The 26,912-nt window shown below is 49.0% G+C and overlaps 1 protein-coding gene across 3 annotated transcripts in view; it reads right to left on the reverse strand.

Moving 5' to 3' along the window:
* The window catches only part of sh3pxd2aa (SH3 and PX domains 2Aa), a 367,257-nt gene that overhangs the window by 79,867 nt on the left and 260,478 nt on the right, over positions 1–26,912 (reverse strand). For all 3 annotated transcript variants that reach the window (XM_038822069.1, XM_038822070.1, XM_038822068.1), the window contains exon 8: positions 18,913–19,026. In XM_038822069.1, coding sequence (XP_038677997.1) covers positions 18,913–19,026 — 114 coding nt within the window. The remainder of the gene's footprint in view (positions 1–18,912; positions 19,027–26,912) is intronic.

Raw genomic sequence — 26,912 nt, forward strand, 5'->3', positions numbered from 1 at the left:
AACAAATTCACAAAACACTTACTAAGATCAGGGCTGGAAGAAATTTTAGAATTGGATCAATATAGGTAATTATTTTACTCTGGAGCAGTCAAAGATGAGCAACACTTTGCAAAGTCGTAGACATTCACGTCTCTGTGCATTAGAAAAGACAGGGGTCAGGATGAAATGAAATGAAATGTAAATCGCTTATTGTCACGAGTAGGCTTCAATGAAGTTACTGTGAAAAGCCCCTAGTCGCCACATTCCGGCGCCTGTCCGGGGAGGCTGGTACGGGAATCGAACCGCGCTGCTGGCCTGCTTGGTCTGCTTTAAAAGCCAGCGATTTAGCCTGGTGAGCTAAACCAGCCCTGAGCTGGGTCGGAGAATCCCCACGACCGGGCCACGGCGTCCAACGCCGGCCCGTGATTCTCCGCAGCGGCGCCATTGGCGCCGGCGTGGTTGGAGTGGCGCCGGCGTGGTTGGAGTGGCGCCGGTCACAGGCTGCCCTCTGCGGCAGGCCCGCGATTCTCTGGCCCGGATGGGCCGAGCGACTGTAAGAAAAGAACCAAGTCCTGCTGGCGCCGTTCTATCCTGCTCTGAGCCAGCGGGACCTCGCGTTGAAGGGTCGATGGCGGCCTGTGGGCAAGGGGGGGGGGGGGGGGGGGGGCTCCGATATGGCCTGGCCCGCAATCGGGACCCAGCGATCGGTGGGCCGACCTCTGTGGCTGGGGGCCTCCTTTCCTACGTGCTGGCCCCTGTAGACCTGCGCCATGTTGCGCGGTGCCGGCACGTTGAAGAAGGTCACTGTGCATGACCTCGCTGGCGCCAGCGCAACTGCGCATGCATGGGTCCCACACATTTCACGCCGGGATCGACAGCTGCAGCGGTGTGAACCGCTCCAGCGCCGTGCTGGCCCTCTGTAGGGGCCAGAATTAGTCCCTGGAGCGGCCTGTTCACGTTGTCGTAAAACTCAACGGCGTTTACGACAGCGTGAACACGCTGCCGCGGGTTTGGAGAATCCCGCCCCTGTTGTTCAAGCCTGTTCGGGTCACAGAGGGAAAATTCAGAATGTCCAATTCACCTAACAGCACGTCTTTCGGGACTTGTGGGAGGAAACCGGAGCACCCGGAGGAAACCCACGCAGACACAGGGAGAACATGCAGACTCCGCACAGACAGTGACCCAAGCCGGGAATCGAACTTGGGACTCTGGCGCTCTGAAGCAACAGTGCTAACCACTATCCAGAGGAATCTCCTGAAATTTGGACATCTGAATATTGAGGAAATAAGACCAGATTTAGCTTTGATATTCCGTGTGAAGAAACAGTCTATCACTCATTGCCTTGATTCATGTCAGAAGAATAGTACTACTGCCAAAGTTAAATCTGCAGAAAACTCCTTGTGCTCATCAAACTGTACCCTAGTATGATAAGTTCAGCATCCATGACCACTCAGATGCATCCTTAGGCCATGTTTATGTGTTATTAATGACCCAGCAGTGTAGGAGCTGAGCACTATTGTCATTTTACTTGAATGTCTAGAGGGCATAGGTTTAAGGTGAGAGGAGAGAGATAAAAAAAGGGTTCAGAGGGGCAATTTTTTTGCAGAGGGTGATAATTGTCTGGAACGAGTTGCCAGAGGCAGTAGTAGGGACGGGTATAATTTTGTCTTTTAAAAAGAATTTAGACAGTTATATGGGAAAGATGGGAATAGAGGGATATGGGTAAATGGATAGGGGCTGGTTTAGCACAGGGCTAAATCGCTGGCTTTGAAAGCAGACCAAAGCAGGCCAGCAGCACGGTTCAATTCCCGTACCAGCCTCCCTGAACAGGTGCCAGAATGTGGCGACTAGGGGCTTTTCACAGTAACTTCATTGAAACCTACTTGTGACAATGAGCGATTTTCATTTCATTTCATGCGGGCAATTGGGACCAGCTTAGTGGTAAAAACTGGGCGGCGTGGACACGTTGGCCGGAGGGTCTGTTTCAATGCTGTAAACCTCTACAACTCTAATATTTGTTTTCAGTGGCAAGCAATGTTCCCTCCAAGCTGCACAGCTGAAAGTATTTGTGCACGTCACACAAAACTCGGCCTCTGCTGGTTAACAATGCATACGCAGCTGCTCGTATGAAGGGTACACACTTAAAATCACCCACCACTTCAAAAAAATATAGATAATATGCTGGTGGCATTTATTATCCGATCCTTTCTTCCCTAGGTGGGTGTTGGGCCTTCTTGATTTATCCATTCTTTTTAATGATGGTGCTATCACAATTCTGTTAGGGAATTCCAGCAATGTAGAAGGGGCTGCGATACATGTCCAAGTCAGAAAACCCTGTGACTTCGAGTGAAACTTATTATTAGGTAGTAATGATCCCATGCATCTCCTGCTCGTATCCTTCTCTGTTAGAGATTGAAGACTGGAAGTGAGGACCTGTGCTGTAACCCAGGATGCTCGCCAGTCCCATGGAAGATCCTTCCCCACACTGTCTGTGCTGGAAACACACTGACATAATGCTTTTAAATCAAAAGTTAACAAACCTGAAAGATATTTCTTTTCTATTGCACAGAGAGTCACACAACACAATAGTTTCTCAGGGTTAGTTGTTCAGTTAAGTCCCAATCATTCTTCCAGCCTGGATATCACAAACATATTCATTTTTAGTACTGACAATGAGATTACTGATAGGTTACAGCTTGAGTACAAAGACAAAGAACAAAGAAAATTACAGCACAGGAACAGGCCCTTCGGCCCTCCCAGCCTGCACCGATCCAGATCCTTTATCTAAACCTGTCTCCTATTTTCCAAGGTCTACTTCCCTCTGTTGCCGCCCGTTCATATACCTATCTAGATGCCTCTTAAATGATGCTATCGTGCCCGCCTCTACCACCTCCGCTGGTAAAGCGTTCCAGGCACCCACCACCCTCTGCGTAAAAAACTTTCCACGCACATCTCCCTTAAACTTTCCCCCCCTCACCTTGAAATCGTGACCCCCTTGTAACTGACACCCCCAATCTTGGAAAAAGCTTGTTGCTATCCACCCTATCCATACCTCTCATAATTTTGTATGCCTCAATCAGGTCCCTCCTCAACCTCCGTCTTTCCAACGAAAACAATCCTAATCTACTCAACCTTTCTTCATAGCTAGCACCCTCCATACCAGGCAACATCCTGGTGAACCTCCTCTGCACCCTCTCCAAAGCATCCACATCCTTCTGGTAATGTGGCGACCAGAACTGCACGCAGTATTCCAAATGTGGCCGAACCAAAGTCCTATACAACTGTAACATGACCTGCCTACTCTTGTATTCAATACCCCGATGAAGGCAAGCATGCTGTATGCCTTCTTAGTAAGAAGTCTTACAACACCAGGTTTAAAGTCCAACAGGTTTGTTTCAAACACGAGCTTTCGGAGCACGGCTCCTTCTTCAGGTGAATGGAAAGGCTTGTTCCAGAAATGTTTATATAGACACGGTCAGAGATGCCCCGGAATGCGAGCACCTGCAGGCAATCAAATCATCAAAGATGCAGAGAGAGAGGTAACTCCAGGTTAAAGAGGTGTGAATTGTCCCAAGCCAGTTCAGTCGGTAGGCCTCTGCAAGTCCAGGCTTGTTGGTGGGGGCCGAATGTAATGCGACATGAATCCCAGATCCCGGTTGAGTCCGCATTCATGCGTGCGGAACTTAGCTATAAGTTTTTGCTCAGCAATTTTGCGTTGTCGCGCCTCCTGAAGGCCTCCTTGTAGAATGCTGACCCGGAGATCAGAGGCTGAATGTCCTTGACTGCTGAAGTGTTCCCCAACTGGAAGGGAACAGTCCTGCCTGTTGATAGTCGCACGATGCCCGTTTATTCGTTGTCGCAGTGTCTGCATGGTCTCGCCAATGTACCACGCTTCGGGACATCCTTTCCTGCAGCGTATGAGGTAGACTACATTGGTCGAGTCGCACGAGTATGCGCCGCGTACCTGGTGGGTGGTGTTTCCACGTGTAATGGTGGTGTCCATGTCGATGATCTGGCATGTCTTGCAGAGATTACCCTGGCAGGGTTTTGTGGTGTTGTGGTTGCTGTTCTGAAGGCTGGGTAATTTGCTGCAAACAATGGTTTGTTTGAGGTTGCGCGGTTGTTTGAAGGCCAGTAGTGGGGGTGTGGGGATGACCTTGGCAAGACGTCCATCCTCGCTGATGATGTGTTGGAGGCTGCGAAGAAGATGTCGTAGTTTCTCCGCCCCAGGAAAGTACTGGACGACGAAGGGTACTCTGTCAGTGGTGTCCCGTGTTTGTCTTCTGAGGAGGTCGGTGCGGTTTTTTGCTGTGGCGCGGTGGAACTGTCGATCAATGAGTCGAGCGCCATATCCCGTTCGTACGAGGGCATCTTTCAGCATCTGTAGGTGTCTGTTGCGCTCCTCCTTGTCTGAGCAGATCCTGTGTATACGGAGGGCTTGTCCATAGGGGATGGCTTCTTTAATGTGTTTCGGGTGAAAGCTGGAGAAGTGGAGCATCGTGAGATTATCTGTGGGCTTGCGGTAAAGCGAGGTGCTGAGGTGACCGTCCTTGATGGAGACGAGTGTGTCCAAGAATGGAACTGAATTTGGAGAATAGTCCATGGTGAGTTTGATGGTGGGATGGACAACTCGACAACCAGGAACACTACAGGCAGTTACCCGCAGATCCAACCAAGGAACACATCCGCCAACTCAGCAGACTGATCAAGACCTTAGATCCAGACCTTCAGAACACCCTACGTGCTCTCATCCCACGTAATCCCCGCATTGGAGATCTCTACTGCCTCCCGAAAATACACAAGGCCAACACACCAGGCCGTCCTATCGTTTCAGGCAATGGGACCCTGTGTGAGAACCTCTCTGGCCACATCGAGGGCATCTTGAAACCCATCGTACAAGGTACACCCAGCTTCTGTCGCGACACGACAGACTTAGAACATAGAACATAGAACAGTACAGCACAGAACAGGCCCTTCGGCCCTCAACGTTGTGCCGAGCCATGATCACCCTACTCAAACCCACGTATCCACCCTATACCCGTAACCCAACAACCCTCCCCCTTAACCTTACTTATTTTTTTTTATTAGAACACTACGGGCAATTTAGCATGACCAATCCACCTAACCCGCACATCTTTGGACTGTGGGAGGAAACCGGAGCACCCGGAGGAAACCCACGCACACAGGGGGAGGACGTGCAGACTCCACACAGACAGTGACCCAGCCAGGAATCGAACCTGGGACCCTGGAGCTGTGAAGCATTTATGCTAACCACCATGCTACCCTGCTGCCCCTTCCTACAGAAACTCAGCACCCATGGACCAGTTGAACCAGGAACATTCCTCGTCACAATGGATGTCTCGGCGCTCTACACCAGCATCCCCCATGACGACGGCATTGCTGCAACAGCCTCAGTCCTCAACACCGACAACTGCCAATCTCCAGACGCAATTCTGCAACTCATCCGTTTCATTCTAGACCACAACGTCTTCACCTTCGACAACAAATTCTTCATCCAGACGCACGGAACAGCCATGGGGACCAAATTTGCACCTCAATATGCCAACATCTTCATGCACAAGTTTGAACAGGACTTCCTCACCACACAGGACTTTCAACCGATGCTATACACCAGATACATCGATGACATTTTTTTCCTTTGGACCCACGGCGAGACATCACTGAAACGACTACACGATGACATCAATAAGTTCCATCCCACCATCAAACTCACCATGGACTATTCTCCAAATTCAGTTCCATTCTTGGACACACTCGTCTCCATCAAGGACGGTCACCTCAGCACCTCGCTTTACCGCAAGCCCACAGATAATCTCACGATGCTCCACTTCTTCAGCTTTCACCCGAAACACATTAAAGAAGCCATCCCCTATGGACAAGCCCTCCGTATACATAGGATCTGCTCAGACAAGGAGGAGCGCAACAGACACCTACAGATGCTGAAAGATGCCCTCGTACGAACGGGATATGGCGCTCGACTCATTGATCGACAGTTCCACCGCGCCACAGCAAAAAACCGCACCGACCTCCTCAGAAGACAAACACGGGACACCACTGACAGAGTACCCTTCGTCGTCCAGTACTTTCCTGGGGCGGAGAAACTACGACATCTTCTTCGCAGCCTCCAACACATCATCAGCGAGGATGGACATCTTGCCAAGGTCATCCCCACACCCCCACTACTGGCCTTCAAACAACCGCGCAACCTCAAACAAACCATTGTTTGCAGCAAATTACCCAGCCTTCAGAACAGCAACCACAACACCACAAAACCCTGCCAGGGTAATCTCTGCAAGACATGCCAGATCATCGACATGGACACCACCATTACACGTGGAAACACCACCCACCAGGTACGCGGCGCATACTCGTGCGACTCGACCAATGTAGTCTACCTCATACGCTGCAGGAAAGGATGTCCCGAAGCGTGGTACATTGGCGAGACCATGCAGACACTGCGACAACGAATAAACGGGCATCGTGCGACTATCAACAGGCAGGACTGTTCCCTTCCAGTTGGGGAACACTTCAGCAGTCAAGGACATTCAGCCTCTGATCTCCGGGTCAGCATTCTACAAGGAGGCCTTCAGGAGACGCGACAACGCAAAATTGCTGAGCAAAAACTTATAGCTAAGTTCCGCACGCATGAATGCGGACTCAACCGGGATCTGGGATTCATGTCGCATTACATTCGGCCTCCACCAACAAGCCTGGACTTGCAGAGGCCTACCGACTGAACTGGCTTGGGACAATTCACACCTCTTTAACCTGGAGTTACCTCTCTCTCTGCATCTTTGATGATTTGATTGCCTGCAGGTGCTCGCATTCCGGGGCATCTCTGACTGTGTCTATATAAACATTTCTGGAACAAGCCTTTCCATTCACCTGAAGAAGGAGCCGTGCTCCGAAAGCTCGTGTTTGAAACAAACCTGTTGGACTTTAAACCTGGTGTTGTAAGACTTCTTACTGTGCTCACCCCAGTCCAACGCCGGCATCTCCACATCATGTATGCCTTCTTGACCACTGTATCAACCTGCGTTGCTACCTTCAGGGTACAATGGACCTGAACTCCCAGATCTCTCTGCACATTAATTTTCCCCAGGACTCTTCCATTGACCATATAGTCCGCTCTTGAATTTGATCTTCCAAAATGCATTACCTCGCATTTGCCTGGATTGAACTCCATCTGCCATTTCTCTGCCCAACTCTCCAATCTATCTATATTTTGTTGTATTCTCTGACAGTCCTCCTCGCTGTCTGCAACTCCACCAATCTTAGTATCATCTGCAAACTTGCTAATCAGGCCACCTATACCTTCCTCCAGGTCATTTATGTAGTCACAAACAACAGTGGTCCGAGCAAGGATCCCTGTGGAACACTACTAGTCACCCTTCTCCATTTTGAGACACTCCCTTCCACCACTACTCGCTGTCTCCTGTTGCCCAGCCAGTTCTTTATCCATCTAGCTAGTACACCCTGAACCCCATACGACTTCACTTTTTGCCATCAACTTGCCATGAGAAACCTTATCAAACGCCTTACTAAAGTCCATGTATATGACATCTACAGTCCTTCCCTCATCAATTAACTTTGTCACTTCCTCAAAGAATTCTATTAGGTTTGTAAGACATGACCTTCCTTGCACAAAACCATGCTGCCTATCACTGATAAGTCTATTTTCTTCCAGATGTGAATAGATCCTATCCCTCAGTATCTTCTCCAACAGTTTGCCTACCACTGATGTCAAGCTCACAGGTCTATAATTCCCTGGATTATCCCTGCTACCCTCCGTCATTAAGGAATATCCACACATCCTCATTCTGAAAACTACTTTGGAGACATCAAATTTGAGTCACTAAGTGCTGTGAACTGACATCCATAATGATGTGGAGGAGAGTTTATAAACAGAATATAAAAGGTTACTGCACAAGATAAGAGCGTATCGTGTTGGGGAGATATATTAGCGTGGATTGAAGATTGGCTAATTTAGAGGAAACGGTAATGGACAAACAAATCATTTCCAGATTGGCAAACTCTTAACAAGTTGAGTGCAACAGTGAACAGTGCTGGGCCTTCAACTTTCAACAATCTATATTGTGACATGGATGAAGGGGCCGAATAGTATTGTAGCCAAATTTTCAGAATATATAATTTATGTAGGAGAGCAAGTTGTCGGGAGAATACAAAGAGTCTGCAAAGGGAGAGAGAGAGATAGACGGGCAAAAATCTGATAGAGGGAGAATAATGCCGAAAATGTGATGTACACTTTGGCAAGAAGAATAGAAAAGCTGAATCTTTTTAATATTCATGAGATATGTGTATTGCTGGATAGGTCATCATTTATTACCCAACCCTAATTGCCCTGGAGAAAGTGGTGGTGAGCTAGCTTCTTTAACCGCTGCAGTCTGTGCGCTGTAGGTACACCCACTGTGCAGTTAGGAAGGCATTTCTAGGATTTTGACTGAGCAACAATGAAGGAACGGCAATATATTTCTCAGTCAGAAAGGTGTGTGGATTGGAGGTGAAACTCCAGGTGGGGTTCCCAGATATCTACTGCCTTGGTCCTTCTAGATGGCAGTGGGTGTGTGTTTGGAAGATGCTGTCTGAGGAGTTCCTGTCGTGAATCACGTAGATGCTATGTAAGTTGGTGATGGAGGAAGTGGGTGGGGTGCCAATAAAGCGGATTGCTTTGTCCTGGATGGTGTTGGACATCTTTTGTTGAAGCTGCAATCCAAGTGGAGAATATTCCATTGAACTCCTGACATGGACAAGCTTTGGGGAGTCAGGAGGTGAGGTACTCACTGCAGGATTACCAGCCTCTGATCTGCTCTTGTAGCTACAGTAGTCATATAGTTAGTCTAGTTAAGTCTCTTATAAATGATAACCCCCAAAATGTTGATAGTGGGGGATTCAGTGATGGTAATGCCATTGAATGAAAGGGACGATGGCTTGATTCTCTCTTGTTGGAGATGGTTATTGCCTGGCACTTGTGTGGCGCAAATGTTACCAATACCTATGTGTGGGAGGATCAGGCTATTGAGTTGGATGATCAGCCATGATCCTAATGAATGGCGGAGCAGGCTCGAAGGGGCCTATGGAGTCCTCCTGCTCTATATTTCTATGTTTGCTACTTGTCAGCCCAAGCCTGGATATTGTCCAGGTCTTGCTGCATTTGGACATGGACTGCTTCATTATCTGACGAGTCGCAAATGGTGCTGTATATTGTGCAACCATCAGTGAACATCCCTATATTTGGGCTCATAATGGAATCAGCTGAAGACGATTGGGCTTTGAACATCACCCTGAGGTGAGGACATCCTGTGGTGATGTCCTGGAATTAAAATGATTGACATCCAACAACCACAACCATTTTCTTTTGTGGCAGGTATGACTGCAACCAGCAGAGAGTTTTCCCCCCTGATTCCCATTGACTTTTGCTCCCTTGATGCCGCACTCAGCCAAATGCTGCCTTAGGACCATGGGAACTGGAGTATACAATTTAGCCCCTCGAGCCTGTCCCACCATTCAATGAGATAATGGCTGATCTGAGACCTAACTCAATATACCTGCCTTTGGCCCATATCCCTCAATATCTTTGCTCAACAAAAATCTATCTCAGATTTAAAATTAACAACTGATCTAGCTTCAACTGGTGTTTGTGGGAGAGAGTTCCAAACATCTATCACCCTTTGAATGAAAAGTTTAACATCTCTCGTGAATGGCCTAGCCCTAATTTTTAGACTATGCCTCCTCGTTTCAGAATCTCCAGCCAGTGGAATTAGTTTATCTTTATACCTTGATGTCAAGGGCAGTTGGATGCTGGTCTCAAAGAGAATGGAGTATAAAAGTAGGGAAGTCTTGCTACAGTTGTACAGGGTGTTAGTGAGACCTCACCTAGCACGTGGCTAGCACGAGGGGACATAGCCTTAAATTGAGGGGTAATAGATATAGGACAGAGGTCAGGGGTGGGTTTTTTTACGCAAAGAGTGGTGAGGCCGTGGAATGCCCTACCTGCAACAGTAGTGAACTCGCCAACATTGAGGGCATTTAAAAGTTTATTGGATAAGCATATGGATGATAAGGGCATAGTGTAGGTTAGATGGCCTTTAGTTTTTTTCCATGTCGGTGCAACATCGAGGGCCGAAGGGCCTGTACTGCGCTGTATCGTTCTATGTTCTATGTTCTATACTGTGTGTAGTTTTGATCTCCCTAATTATAGAAGGTTATACTTGGCATTGGAAGCAGTTCAGAGATGGTTCACTGGGTCGATTCCTGGGATAAAAAGGGTGTCTTCTGAGGACAGGTCGGGCCTATTCTCAATGGAGTTTAGAAGAATGAGAGGAGTTTTAATTGAACATATAAAATTCTTAAAAGACTTGACAGGGTGGATACTGAGAGTACGTTTCCCTTGTGGGGGGATCTAGAAATAGGAGCAGTGTTTGAAAACAAAGGGTCTGTTATTAAGAGGGAGATGAGGAAGGATTTAATCTCTCAGAGGGTTGTTAAAGTTTAGAATTCTCTTCCACAGAGGACAGTGGAGACCAAATCACTCCATATGCAAGGCTGAGAGACAGGCTTCTTGTTGACAAAGATGTTATTGGAGGCAGACAAAAAAGTAGAGTTAAGGCCACCATGAGATCAGCCATAATCTTACTGAATGATGGAGCAGGCTCAATGGGCTGAATGGCCATATTTATTTAGGTCTGATAACGAGGAGAGAAAAGGAGGGGAGGTTTCCCTTTGCCTGACAAAGATGTGATCCAATATCCTGGAGGAGAACAAGCGCTGGACTGGAAGCCCTTTATCAAAGGGATGTGAGGTTAGCCTCTGTGTGCACTGCATTCAAGGGTCACTGCAGAATCATCCATGGGAGAGGACGTTTCTCCCCTCAGCTGCATTTTGAACCTAGTTCCTGTGCTCCACGGATGATGTGAACTCAGAATAAATTTACAGAACAACTTTTTATTACCAATTACCTATTAATTATTCAAACAGCTCAACTATTTTTACCAAAGTACTCAGAGTTAAAATCTAATTTGCTGTTTATAGCAGAATGATTCAACACATCTGTGAAAATGAACTTGAATTGTTGATCAAACACAATACAGAAGTTAAATGAAGAAACAACAACTTTAACAACTAAGTGAAGAAAATGAGTGGTTAATCAATACACAATGAATTAGTAGGTGGAAACACTTAAATGCAATAAGAAAATGGGAACTGCTGGATGAGGGAAGACCAAGGTCCATCTGGTCCGTCTCCTACCATCCTGGTAGTTGTACAATACAATAACTGCTCACTAATCGTAGCAATCAATGTTTATCACCAGACCCAGACATGGGGTACGGTAAACCACCAGTGGTGGAGAGCTTTGAGAACCTCAAGTTCACCTCAAATTACTCTTGGACTGGGTCCATCTCATTCTCATTTGGATGAACCAATACTATCTGCTTCCATTATCTCCCGAGGAAGCCTACTCCAGACATTAACCACTGCAATAATGAGCTGAATAACACACTCCATAATGGGGAGTGTTACCCACTTTGTGGAGTGTATTATGCAGCATGATAACATCAGGTGCCATTTACAGCATTGTACTATTCTTCAATAATACAATTATACAATAATACAATGATTAATTCAATAATATGGGGCTGGTATAGCACACTGGGCTAAATCGCTGGCTTTTAAAGCAGACTTTAAAATACTGTTCAATTCCCATACCACCCTCCCCGAACAGGCGCCAGAATGTGGCGACTAGGGGCTTTTCACAGTAACTTCATTGAAGCCTACTTGTGACAATAAGCGATTTTCATTTTAGGAGGTGGGTGGGTCAAAAAGTCAGGAACCATTCCATGTTATTAAAATATCAATTGAAATGGTAATAGAACTAATTAACTATCCATCGCACTACAATAATACACCTTCAGGGTGATATTTATGACAGGTGGCAAATCTATTTTTTAAGGAGAAGCTTGCTTGGGCGAGTATTAAAACAGTAGCTGAGACAGAAGTCGCAGTTTTGCAGTTTAAACTCTATTGACTGAAGGGACTGCTCAATTGAGTGTGCAGAGTGACATTTTGGATTTTTTTTTCACGAGGAGGAATTTCCTCCCACAGTCCAAAGACGTGCGGATTAGGTGGATTGGCCATGCTAAATTGCCTTTAGTATCCAAAAAGGTTAGGAGGGGTTATTGGGTTACGGGGATAGGGTGGAAGTGAGGGCTTCAGTGGGTCAGTGTAGACTCGATGGGCCGAATGGTCTCCTTCTGCAATGCATGTTCTATGTAACCCAGGAGTGAGGGGTGAAAACAGACAGATGGTGACCACAATCTCGGTTGTAGACACAGCCTTCAGTGAGGAGGAGAGATGCATTCGAGGGGAAGGAGGAGGAATAGGGTGAGAGGAAGAAGGGAATCTTAGGATGCTGGGCTCTTTAGGAACGGGACAGAGAAGCACCAGACCCTGATGATCAGGAGAAACTCAGAAAGCCTCACTGGAGGTGCAGACGAGCTTATGCTGTCCCAAGGGTAACAGGCAGCGATTCAGCTTCCTGCAATTTGGCGACGCTCAGGGCAGGTTTTCGAGGGAGACTGTGACATGACTATGTGAGATGTTCTTCACGGAGATCTCATCCAACTTGCCTTGGGGATCACCCAGTGCCGGTGGCATTGAAGATGACAGTGGCACTTTATTTCTTTGCAGCAGGCTCATTGCAGGAGCTAATGGAGACCTCAGTGGGGAAGCAGCCTGCTGTACACCATTGCATCAAGGTGTTCCCAGGTGCAGTGTTCCAAAGTCAGATGACCAAAGTCAAATGTATAGAGCCGGGATGTGCAATGCTGCTGGTTTCTTCTGGGTGCTCTGCAGAAAGGTCTTCCATTCGACAACGTGTGACCAGAATCGGTGGGTCATGCAGGTGTGTGCCAGGTACCCGGGCAGTAGTCACAGCTCATACACCCTTAGGATCTCCAGACCTTTTCACTGGCTCACATTCCTTGGAAGAATGGATACTAGGTGATGAGGATTTTCCATTGTAAAGTTGGCTCATGGTGCCTGTGAGAGTGGTCAGACCTGACATGGAGAGGAGGTACATTGAGAGCTACATCAGCACCAGGGCTGTACTGGAGAAGACCATTGATCTCCTACAGATATGATTCCTATGTCTGGACAGATGTGAAGGTGCATTACATTACTTCCCCTGACATGTATCCGAGATGGTCATGGTTTGCTGTGCACACCACAACACTGTCATTCAAAGAGGAGATATTCTGGAGGAGAGGGTGATGACATATCAGATGGAGGCCAATCCTCTGAGGAGAGGGCGATGATGAGTTAAGGGACCATGGCGATGCCACTTCTGATGAGCCTGGCCTTAATAAAATGGGAGGCTGCGACACTAAGGATGCCTTAATATGGCAAACGTTTCTCCAGTACGTCTTGCCACTGCTACAGAAGATGTTTGATGACCTCTTGGCTCTCCTTTTCCCAGTGCTCAGCATAATCTGGTCATCTTGATCATATGGCATCAAAGGTGTCTTCACTGAATCTGGGGGCAGCTTTGCCCTTTTTGGAACACTTCTCCCCCCTCTCCAATGGCACAGACAGGATGCATGGAAATATGCAATAAATGTACAACTGCTCAATGCCAAACGAGGTGAGAGACTTAGTGCTGTTTTAAATGTCTGCCACTGATGATGATCGATATGGTTTGCCGAAATCGAAATTGACTTTCCTGCCAGAGTGGAAAATACACAATTCTTTATAATATATAATAGATACATTTGATTGGTCATCTGGTTGGTCACCTGACGCCGCCCCTCTAAAGTTCTGGCCTGCAGCCTCTGAGACTAGACATTCTGCCCTCTAGCACTCATTGGACAGGATAAAGGTCAGTAGCCCGCCCTTGTCACTAATTCGCAGCAATTACCATATTATTGGGCGTGCACAGATGACAGGCCCACAAGTCGGAACACTGCCGACTTCCGGTTGTGGAACCTGCCATTCTTATCTGTGGGGAAATATTGAATCTTCAGAGTGACACATCCTCTTTTAAAAACCACAATGTGACAACGCAAACGCAGCCGGTAAGTTAGATACGAGGGTAAATGCCGGGTATAAAATACTGACATAAAATGCTGGTATAAAATGCTGAGATAACGTGCCAATCAGGAGTCACAACTCAAAATTACTAAACCAATGGGGAACAAAGGGAGGGTGTTACAAAAAAAAATTGCCTGTTTAAGAAAGCTTGACCTTCAGTGTGCAGTGGTTTTTTTCTTTGTTCCTTTATTTCTTTTTTATTTCTGAATTTGTACCAACTGCATTTTGCAATAAACACAATGTAAATCTAGCCCGTACTTCAACTCTTCTTAGAAAATTAGATCTCCTACATTCTCCCTTCAACTAGAGATGATGTCCTCTGGTTCTCCTGCTCTGGACAAAGTAAAACAGGCCATCATGTCTGACATTATCTAACAGCCTTTCGAATCCTAAATGACCACGTTCTTTTTTCCAGACAGGACATGGCCAATTTACATAATTGGGCCTCTAATCCAATTCCTCCATTTCCTCGATCATTTTAAATACTCTTCTGTATGCTGCCAATAACTGCAACATTTTTCTGTACAATGGTGACTGGAAATACAGACAGTATTCCAAATTCACTCACACCAATTATTTATATAGTGGCAGGATTACCTCAAAAATTGACCTTACAATATTCCGGTATCTCAGCACTTCATTTGCTTACTCACTTTTCCTGCCAACTTATCAAATGAAGGTTATTCAAGGAGGCAAACTGGAAAAATCAGAAACATCACAACAAAAAATCTACCTCGAGCTTTCAACCACATGCTCTAAAACCACCAGCCCCCAAGCTATTCTTAACATCAAGGCCCCCCTCCCCCACTCGGTCCCCATCACCCACTCTCTCCCCCTCACCCACTCTCTCCCCCTCACCCACTCTCTCCCCCTCACCCACTCTCTCCCCCTCACCCACTCTCTCCCCATCACCCACTCTCTCCCCCTTGACACTCTCACTCCCTCACACACTCGCACACTCTTGCTCCCCTCACACCCTCGCACACTCTTGCTCCCTCTCACACTCTTGCTCCCTCACACACGCTCTCTCCCTCACACACTCTCTCTCCCCCACACACTCTCTCTCTCCCTCACACGCTCTCACTCTCCCTCACACGCTCTCTCCCTCACACACGCTCTCTCCCTCACACACGCTCTCTCCCCCACACACGCTCTCTCCCCCACACACTCTCTCTCTCCCTCACACGCTCTCTCCCTCACACACTCTCTCTCTCCCTCACACTCTCTCTCTCCCTCACACTCTTTCTCTCCCTCACACACTCTTTCTCTCCCTCACACACTCTCTCTCTCCCTCACACACTCTCTCTCTCCCTCACACACTCTCTCTCCCTCACACTCTCTCTCTCCCTCACACACTCTCTCCCTCACACACTCTCTCCCTCACACACTCTCTCTCCCTCACACACGCTCTCTCGTTCACACACGCTCTCTCCCACACACACACTCTCTCCCACACACACACGCTCTCTCCCTCACACACACGCTCTCTCCCTCACACACTCTCTCCCTCACACACACTCTCTCCCTCACACACACTCTCTCCCTCACACACACTCTCTTACTCACACACACTCTCTCCCTCACACACACTCTCTCCCTCACACACACTCTCTCCCTCACACACACTCTCTCCCTCACACACACTCTCTCCCTCACACACTCTCTCTCCCTCACACACACTCTCTCCCTCACACACACGCTCTCTCCCTCACACACACTCTCTCCCACACACACGCTCTCTCCCTCACACACGCTCTCCCTCACACACGGTCTCTCCCTCACACACACTCTCTCCCTCACACACACTCTCTCCCTCACACACTCTCTCCCACACACACACTCTCTCCCACACACACGCTCTCTCCCTCTCCCTCACACACACACTCGCCCTCACACACACACTCTCTCCCTCACACACACTCTCTCCCACACACACGCTCTCTCCCTCACACACGCTCTCCCTCACACACGCTCTCTCCCTCACACACGCTCTCTCCCTCACACACGCTCTCTCCCTCACACACGCTCTCTCCCTCACACACACTCTCTCCCTCACACACACTCTCTCCCTCACACACGCTCTCCCTCACACACGCTCTCTCCCTCACACACGCTCTCTCCCTCACACACGCTCCCCTCACACACGCTCTCTCCCTCACACACGCTCTCTCCCTCACACCACGCTCTCTCCCTCACACACGCTCTCTCCCTACACACGCTCTCTCCCTCACACACGCTCTCTCCCTCACACACGCTCTCTCCCTCACACACACGCTCTCTCCCTCACACACGCTCTCTCCCTCACACACGCTCTCTCCCTCACACACGCACTCCTCCCTCACACACGCTCTCCTCCCTCACACACGCTCTCTCCCTCACACACGCTCTCTCCCTCACACACGCTCTCTCCCTCACACACTCTCTCTCACACACACTCTCTCTCTCTCACACACTCTCTCCCTCACACACGCTCTCTCCCTCACACGCTCTCTCCCTCGCACACGCACGCTCTCCCTCACACACGCTCTCTCCCTCACACACGCTCTCTCCCTCACACACGCTCTCTCCCTCACACACGCTCTCTCCCTCACATACGCTCTCTCCCTCACACACGCTCTCTCCCTCACACACGCTCTCTCCCTCACACACGCTCTCTCCCTCACACACGCTCTCTCCCTCACACACGCTCTCTCCCTCACACACACACGCTCTCCCTCACACACGCTCTCTCCCTCACACACGCTCTCTCCCTCACACACGCTCTCTCCCTCACACACGCTCTCTCCCTCACACACGCTCTCTCCCTCACACACGCTCTCTGCCTCACACACGCTCTCTCCCTCACACACGCTCTCTCCCTCACACACGCTCTCTCCCTCACACACGCACACTCTCCCTCTCACACGCACACTCTCTCCCTCACACACACTCTCTCCCTCACACACTCTCTCCCTCACACACGCTCTCTCTCTCACACACGCTCTCTCCCTTACACATGCTCTCTCCCTCACACACGCTCTCTCCCTCACACACGCTCTCTCCCTCACACACACACACTCTCCCTCTCCCTCACACACACTCTCCCTCTCCCTCACACACACACTCTCCCTCACACACACTCTCTCTCTCACACGCACACTCTCCCTCTCCCACACACATGTAGGCCGGACCAGGTAAGGGCGGCAGATTTCCTTCCCCAAAGGACATTAATGAACCAGATGGGTTTTTCCAACAATTGACAATGGTTTCATGGTCATCATTAGACTTTTAATTCCAGGTTTTTTTATTGAGCTCAAATTGCACTATCTGCCCTGGCGGGATTCAAACCCAGGTCTCTAGAGCATTACCCTGGGTCTCTGGATTACCAGTCAGCGACAATAGCACTGGTCATCCAGGGTAATGATGACCATGAAACCATTGTCAATTGTTGTAAAAACCCATCTGGTTCACTAATGTCCCTTAGGGAAGGAAATCTGCCGCCCTTACCCTGGTCTGGCCTACACGTGACTCCAAACCCACAGCAATGTGGTTGACTCTTAACTGTCCTCAGGATGGGCAATAAATGCTGACCCAGCCAGCGACGCCCACATCCCATGGACATATATAAATTAAAAATAAACCTCTCACACACACACCCCTCACAATCCCTCACACTCTGTACCTCAACACATAGAAACATAGAAAACAGGAGCAGGAGGAGGCCATTCGGCCCTTCAAGGCTGCTCCGCCATTTATTATGATCATGGCTGATCATCCAACTCCCACTTCACCTCCCATATCCTTTGATCTCCTTCACCCTCAGTGTGATATCTAACTGCTTCACCCTCAGTGTGATATCTAACTGCTTCACCCTCAGTGTGATATCTAACTGCTTCACCCTCAGTGTGATATCTAACTGCTTCACCCTCAGTGTGATATCTAACTGCTTCACCCTCAGTGTGATATCTAACTGCTTCACCCTCAGTGTGATATCTAACTGCTTCTTGAGAATATGGAGTGCCGGATTCTCCACCGGCCGATGCCACAAATCGTGATTGGACACAGAATCGCCTGCAAGGTGAAAATTGTGGCCAACGCCAGGCTCCCGATGGAATGCCACCTCCGGTGCTTCGGCAGCAGTGTCAATGCATTCTACTCCACATAGACAGTAAACGCCATTTGCATATCATTAGCGGGCCTGACCGGGCATTTTCCGGGGCTCCCGCGGTGCTCCACCTCCACAAGGAGGAATTACCAACAGCGAGTTTCAATTGTGGTTTTAAAAATGGGGAAACAGGTGCCATGGCTTCTGAGGGAGAGCGAGGGGCTAACAGCTGTGCCGATGGACAAGGGGGCTTCTGCGAGGGCCAAGGGGAGAAGCGGAGGTGACCAGGAGGTGGGCCGTGGAGTCGGGTGCATGGTCACTGACCACCATTACTGCAGGCGGCAAGGCAGCCATGCGGCTACGCACGCCGCTGACTGCCCACTGTGAACTTAGGGCCACAGGTCATATTGGTGTCCCCCAGGCCACCTCTCCAGGTATCCTCTGGCCCCAACTAATCCATCAACGGGATGGGCACGCTCCAGTGCAACCAGTGCCATCCTGTTGGCTGGAATGACTGTGTGTGTGTGGGGAATGGAGTGCTAATATTTAGCTGCAGTTTGTACATTGCTGTATCTAAGAAAATTAAACTCACCACTGGGCAATGCTCTACCTGAGACAATTAAACCCATGCACCTGGGGCAATGTTGTAGTCCAGTTCATTTAGCCCCCACCACTGGGCACTGATATATTTTTGGATGGTGTGTAAAAAGTAGTGTCTCCATTACCTTCTCCAGCTCTTGTGGTGCTGATGTCCAGGTCATCTCGGGTTCCACTTTGTGACTCTAGGTACGTAGCTGGGACCCAGCCCTGCTCCTCCATAGTACTCACAAACCACCAACCTGAAGGGGAGAAAGCAAAATTATTAAATTCAGTGCTGCTGCCAGGCTTGTGATATTTTCACACTTTGTTCACCTGAACCATGAAAAATACAATTAACCTGCCAAACTTGGGTTGTGTCTGTCGAGAGAAATTTTAGCTGTTTAACTATGTGATCTTCCTGTTTATAGGTCAGTCACTGGCAGTGAGATCCATCAGTAATTTACTCTTCAGTTTATTTGTACAAATACCGAAGAGGTAACCCTGGAGTGGTGGGGAGAAGGAAGTTTAGTGCTATCAATTCAGAAGGTTCAGTTCATTGGGAAATGTGAAGTATCAGCCTTTGGCTCAATAATGTTACACTGATCTCTGAGGGACACCACTATCTACAGCCAGCCAGAGAAACACCCATTAATCCCCACTCTTTGCTTCCTATTAATTAACCAATCCTCTATCCATGCTACTACTTTACTCTTAACGTCATGCTTACCTTATGCAACAACCTTTTGTGTGGCACCTTATCAAAAGCTTTCTGGAAATCCTGATATACTATATCCATTGGCTCCCCGTTGTCTACAGCACTGGTAATGTCCTCAAAAATGTCCACTTAATTAGTTAGGCACGACTTGCCCTTTATGAACACATGCTGCGTCAACATAATACAATACAATTCAGCGGTGAACTGTAGTAGCAATACGTTCACCACATTCACCCCCTGTTAACAAATTGAAGTGCAGCAGGGGTGAAGTGGGCTCACAGATCGAGTCTTTCCAGTGCCTTGATCGTTCTCTGGGATTGCCACACCTCCGGCTTCGCTGTGGGCACGGGTGTTGAACTCGTCGCTGCGGGCACGGGTGTTGAGCTCATTGAATCCGGGATCGTGTCGTCTGGAGCTTCATCATGGTGGGTCGGCAATGGGGGAGGGGGAGTATAGGCCGTGTAGGGGCGGGGGCGGTGTTCGGTGTGGGGGGGGCGTACGTGATGGTCGCTGGGGAACCGGCGGGTGCCAGATCCTGGAGGGAGACTGTATATTGTCGGCCGTCGCAGTGCGTCACGTCGGCATACTGAGGGTTGGTATGCAGGAGCTGAACCCTCTCGACCAGGGGGTCGGACATATGGCTCCTCACGTGCTTCCGGAGGAGGACAGGCCCCGGTGTTGTCAGGGGAAAGATGGTGGCTTTGATTAGTGGGCGGGCTTCGTCACCATAGTTGGGGACCCACTGGGCATAATATGAAAAGAACCCCAAGCATCTTTTCAGGGCCTTGGGGCAGTGGGGAAGGGGGAGTTGCAGGAGGGGGTGCATGCGGTTGGGGTCGGGCCCTAGGACTCCGTTTTCCACGACATAGCTGAGGATGGCTAGTCGGGTTGTGCGGAAAAAACATTTCTCCTTGTTGTAGGTGAGATTGAGGGCTTGGGCGGTTTGGAGGAACTTCTGAAGGTTGGTGTCGTGGTCCTGCTGATCATGGCCGCAGATGGTGATGTTACCCAAGTACGGGAACGTAGCCCGCAGCCCGTACTGGTCAACCATTCGGTCCATCGTTCTTTGGAAGACCGAGACCCCGTTTCTTAACGCCGAAGGGGACCCTGAGGAAGTGGAAGAGGCGGCCGTCTACCTCAAAGGCAACGTAGTGGCGGTCTTCCAGATGGATCAGAAGCTGGTGGTATGTGGACTTCAGATCTACCGTGGAAAAAACCCGGTAGCGTGCAATCTGATTAACCATGTCCGCTATGCGGGGAAGGGGGTACGCATCGAGTTATGTGTACTGATTTATGGTCTGGCTTTAGCCCACACCATCTGGTTCTTTTCCCCGGTCCTGACGACCGCCGCTTGGGCTCTCTCGGGGCTATTACTGGCCTCGATGATCCCCTCCCTCAAGAGCCGCTAGACCTCCGACTTGATGAAAGTCTTGTCCTGGGCAATGTACCGCCTGCTCCTGGTGGCGACGGATTTACAGTCGGCCGTGAGGTTCGCGAAGAGTGAGGGAGGGGCAACCTTAAGGGTCGCGAGGCTACATATGGTGTGAGGGGGTAGGGGTCCGCCGAACTTCAGGGTCAGAACTTCTGAGGTTGCATTGGAAATCCAGTCCTAACAAGAGAGGAGCGCAGAGATGGCGAAGGACATAGAGTTTAAAATTGGCGAACTCGGCGCCCTGTATTGTGAGGTTAGCGACACAGTACCCCCGGATCTGCACTGAATGTGATCTGGAAGCAAGGGAGATTGATTGGGATGCGGGGGAAATCTGGAGGGAACAGCGCCTTACCGTGTCTGGATGGATGAAGCTCTCCGTGCTCCCAGAATCAAACAGACAGGGCGTTTCGTGCCCATTGACCCGGATGGTCATCATGGAGTTCCTGAGGTGCTTGGGCCGTGACTGGTCGAGAGTGACAGCGCCAAGCTGCGGTAGCCGACGTGGTCGGTGGTAGCGGGGTGGTCCCAAGATGGCGGCCAAGATGGCGGCCCCCATGAGTCACACGTGTTGGATAGAGTTAAAGATGACCCCCACAGATAGCACGAGGCGGATGACGCGTCAGAAGGGGGCGGAACCGGCAGCCACGCTGCGGGGTCTGCGAGCCTGTGAGTCTGGCCTGCGATTTTGAAACTTTGGGTCGGGCCAAGCAGACTTTGGCAAAATGTCCTTTCTTGCTGCAGTCGCTGGAGGTCGCGCTCTGAGCTGGGCAACGCTGCCTGGGGTGCTGGTTCTGGCCGCAGAAATAGCAGGCCGGTCCTCCGGGTTGGGCGGGCAGCCGCGCGGCACAACCCTGGGACACCCTCGGGTCGGGTGATGGTCGCACCTCCAGCGGCCACGAGGAAATCGCGTGGTTGGAGGGGAAAGCATTTAGGGTCTGGAAGGCTACCTCCAATGAGGTGGATAGTTTTACCGTCTCTTTCAGGTTGAGTGCGCCCTTATCGAGCAGATACTGTCTGACATAGTTGGACTGGACGCCAGCCACATAGGTGTCCCGGATGGCGAGTTCCATGTGCTGCGAGGCCGTGACGTGCTTGTAGTTACAATTTTGAGCGAGTAGACTCAGGTCGCGTAGATAGTCCTCCAGCGATTCCCCGTGGCGTTGACGACGTGTGGTGAGGAGATGCCGTGCGAACACTTCGTTCACCGGCCTCACATAATGTCTTTTCAGGATCACGACCGCGTCTGCGTATGTGGTCGCATCTTCGATTAGTACAGAGATTCTGTTGCTCACCCGGACATGGAGGAGACTCAGCTTCTGTGCCTCAGTGACGGCGGGCGAGGAGGAGGTGGCGAGGTAGGCCTCAAAACAGCGGAGCCAGCGTGAAAAGATTCATTCGGCTTCAGCTGCCTGTGGGTCGAGTTCCAGTCGATCAGGTTTGAGGATGGCTTCCATTGCGATATCTTAGCCTATTAAATTGATGCGACCATCAATTCACACGAGACAATTAGTAGAAGTGAACAGTGGGTTTAATCAGCTAGATCTGTGCCTGCCTGCGACTGCTCTGTACTGAGTGCCGCCTACAGGTTGCAGATTTATATACCACCCCTGAGGGGACGGAGCCACAGGCGGAGCCCACAAGGGCATCAACATATTACAATACAATACAGTGGTGAATTGTAGTAGCAATACGTTCACCACACTCACTATTTCTTCCTTGATGATAGATTCCAGCATCTTCCCCACTACTGAAGTTCAGCTAACTGGCCTATAATTACCCACTTTCTGCCTACCTCCTTTTTTAAACAGTGGCGTCACGTTTGCTAATTTCCAATCCACCGGGACCACCCGAGAGTTGAGTGAATTTAATAACTTCAGACTGTGAACTCTCTCCTCCATCTTCACCCCATTTCTTTTCTATCAATTTATTTTCATTTCTTCCACTGATCTATTTTTCCTTCACCATTGTCTCTCCTCTCCTCACCCACCCCCCAGAGCCGTCTGTTCACTGTTCCAAGTTGTCTTTTGACAAACTGCTTACCCCTGTTCAGCCATGAACACATTCTGATCTCAGTGTGCCCCTATCAGCACCCTTCTTCATCATTATCAGCACTATTTACATTCCTTTTGTCCTTTTTGCCGATTACACCTTTGTCAATCTGTTGCTGGTCCTCTATCCAGCCCCACTGCTCCATCGCACCTCCCACCCAGCCTCCCATTCCCCCCATGCAACTCGCCCCCCAACCAAATATAAATCTGGATCTATTTCCAGCTCTCTCCACCTTTGACAAAGAGTCATCCAGACTCAAAACATCAGTTCCGTTCTCTCTACACAGATGCTGTCAGACCTGCTGAGTTTGTCCAGGATTTTCTGTTTTTGGCTCAATAATCTAAATGTCCTTTGTCATTTCAGAAGATTTTGGTCTTTGTTTAGTCGATTGTGAGTTCAAGTCCCACTCTAGAAATCTGATCACAACCCCGAGGGGGACTCTTGCAGTGCTGTAATGAGTGAGTTCTGAGGGTCAGGTGTACAATCAAAGCTCTGCCTGCCTCCCAGGTTAATAAAAGATCCATCACCACTGTATTTGCAAAGGAGGAGGAAATTTTCCAAGTGTCTTTGTAGAATTATTTTCTCAAAGAATATCACCAAAACCAATTGTCTCGTTGTTTCTCCCACATTTGTGGGATATTGGCTGCATGCAATGTGGCTTCTGCAATTGCCATTCGGCCCTTCGAGCCTGCAACACCATTCAATATGATCATGGCTGATCATGCAAATTCAGTATTTCACACCTGCTTTCTCTCCATACACCTTGATCCCTTAAGCCGTAAGGGCCATGCCTTGCTCCCTCTGAATATGTCCAACCAACTGGCCCCAACAGCTTTTTTAATGGCCCAAGTTTACTTACTGACTATCCCGGTAGACCATCAATGTGGGCTCCCCTAGCCCCGCCCAGTTTTCAGCATGACATACAAAGGTTGTACAGCTATTGTAGTCATCAATAGTGGCAAACTTCTCAAACATCACAAGCATATCAAATATATTTTGATAGCATGTTACAAAGCTCCAAACATAGGAACATAAGAAATAGGAGCAAGAGGAGGCCATCCCAATAAACCTGTTCCTCCAGTCAACAAGATCATGTCTGATTTGATTGTGGCCTTTTCTCTATTCTCCTGTCTGTCTCCCATAACCCTCCACTCCCTTGTTGTTATAACCCGCACAAGACCTACAAGGTTGGAGCAATCAACCTCCTCTTGAGTCTCGCCCAATAGAAGCTTCCTCACTGAACGGGTAGGAAACGCTAAATCATCCATAGTTTAGTTCTGTATAAAGTCGGACAGGTCTGGTAACGACAGTTCAGACCCAGTTTGGTTCTGGTGTGTATTGTAAATACTAGTGTGTGTTAATAAACCACGTTTTCTTAAATCTACCCGGTCAAGATTCGTCTGTGGTCTACAAATCTTGTCAATTAAACCTCTGACTAACTCAGCCTTGAATATATCCATGTTTCAAAAAAATCACCTGTGGCAACACTTAAAGCGAGCCTGCACTGCTTAAAGCGAGCCTGCACTGCTTAAAGCTAGCCTGCACTGCTTAAAGCGAGCCTGCACTGCTTAAAGCTAGCCTGCACTGCTTAAAGCTAGCCTTCACTGCTTAAAGCTAGCCTGCACTGCTTAAAGCTAGCCTGCACTGCTTAAAGCGAGCCTGCACTGCTTAAAGCGAGCCTGTAGCTCTTACAGGGAGGTGCACTGGGGCTGGAACTGACAGTTGTGCAGCAAGTTGCGTATTATTGCGTACAGTTCTGGTCGCCTCATTATAGGAAGGACGTGGAAGCTTTGGAACGGGTGCAGAGGAGATTTACCAGGATGTTGCCTGGTATGGAGGGAAACTCTTATGAGAAAAGGCTGATGGACTTGAGGTTGTTTTCGTTAGAGAGAAGAAGGTTAAGAGGTGACTTAATAGAACATAGAACATAGAACGATACAGCGCAGTACAGGCCCTTCGGCCCTCGATGTTGCACCGACTTGGAAAAAATCTAAAGGCCATCTAACCTACACTATGCCCTTATCATCCATATGCTTATCCAATAAATTTTTAAATGCCCTCAATGTTGGCGTGTTCACTACTGTTGCAGGTAGGGCATTCCACGGCCTCACCACTCTTTGCGTAAAAAACCCACCTCTGACCTCTGTCCTATATCTATTACCCCTCAATTTAAGGCTATGTCCCCTCGTGCTAGCCACCTCCATCCGCGGGAGAAGGCTCTCGCTGTCCACCCTATCTAACCCTCTGATCATTTTGTATGCCTCTATTAAGTCACCTCTTAACCTTCTTCTCTCTAACGAAAACAACCTCAAGTCCATCAGCCTTTCCTCATAAGATTTTCCCTCCATACCAGGCAACATCCTGGTAAATCTCCTCTGCACCCGTTCCAAAGCTTCCACGTCCTTCCTATAATGAGGCGACCAGAGCTGTCCGCAATACTCCAAATGCGGCCGTACTAGAGTTTTGTACAACTGCAACATGACCTCATGGCTCCGGAACTCAATCCCTCTACCAATAAAGGCCAACACACCATAGGCCTTCTTCACAACCCTATCAACCTGGGTGGCAACTTTCAGGGATCTATGTACATGGACACCGAGATCCCTCTGCTCATCCACACTACCAAGAATTTTACCATTAGCCAAATATTCCACATTTCTGTTATTCTTTCCAAAGTGAATCACCTCACACTTCTCCACATTAAACTCCATTTGCCACCTCTCAGCCCAGCTCTGCAGCTTATCTATGTCCCTCTGTAACCTGCAACATCCTTCCGCACTGTCTACAACTCCACCGACTTTAGTGTCGTCTGCAAATTTACTCACCCATCCTTCTGCGCCCTCCTCTAGGTCATTTATAAAAATGACAAACAGCAACGGCCCCAGAACAGATCCTTGTGGTACGCCACTCGTAACTGAACTCCATTCTGAACATTTCCCATCAACTACCACTCTCTGTCTTCTTTCAACTAGCCAATTTCTGATCCACATCTCTAAATCACCCTCAATCCCTAGCCTCCGTATTTTCTGCAATAGCCGACCGTGGGGAACCTTATCAAACGCTTTACTGAAATCCATATACACCACATCAACTGCTCTACCCTCGTCTACCTGTTCAGTCACCTTCTCAAAGAACTCTATAAGGTTTGTGAGGCATGACCTACCCTTCACAAAACCATGCTGACTGTCCCTAATCATATTATTCCTATCTAGATGATTATAAATCGTATCTTTTATAATCCTCTCCAAGACTCTAAAACACCTAAACCCCGGAACCTGCAACAACCATTCCTGTCCCTGCTCTATCCATGTCTCTGAAATGGCCACAACGTCGAAGTCCCAGGTACCAACCCATGCTGCCAGTTCCCCTACCTTATTTCGTATACTCCTGGCATTGAAGTAGACACACTTCAAACCACCTACCTGAACACTGGCACCCTCCTGCGAAGTCAAATCTGTGCTCCTGACCTCCATACTCTCAATCTCCCGTACCCCAAAACTACAATCCAGGTTCCCATGCCCCTGCTGAATTAGTTTAAACCCCCCCAAAGAGCACTAACAAATCTCCCCCCCAGGATATTGGTGCCCCTCAGGTTCAGATGTAGACCATCCTGTCTATAGAGGTCCCACCTTCCCCAGAAAGAGCCCCAGTTATCCAGAAATCTGAATCCCTCCCGCCTGCACCATCCCTGTAGCCACGTGTTTAATTGCTCTCTCTCCCTATTCCTCATCTCACTATCACGTGGCACGGGCAACAACCCAGAGATAACAACTCTGTTTGTTCTCGCTCTGAGCTTCCATCCTAGCTCCCTAAAGGCCTGCCTGACATCCTTGTCCCCTTTCCTACCTATGTCGTTAGTGCCAATGTGGACTACGACTTGGGGCTGCTCCCCCTCCCCCTTAAGGACCCGGAAAACACGATCCGAGACATCACTTACCCTTGCACCTGGG

Source organism: Scyliorhinus canicula, chromosome 16, assembly GCF_902713615.1.
Source record: "Scyliorhinus canicula chromosome 16, sScyCan1.1, whole genome shotgun sequence".
NCBI classification, from domain to species: Eukaryota; Metazoa; Chordata; class Chondrichthyes; order Carcharhiniformes; family Scyliorhinidae; genus Scyliorhinus; species Scyliorhinus canicula.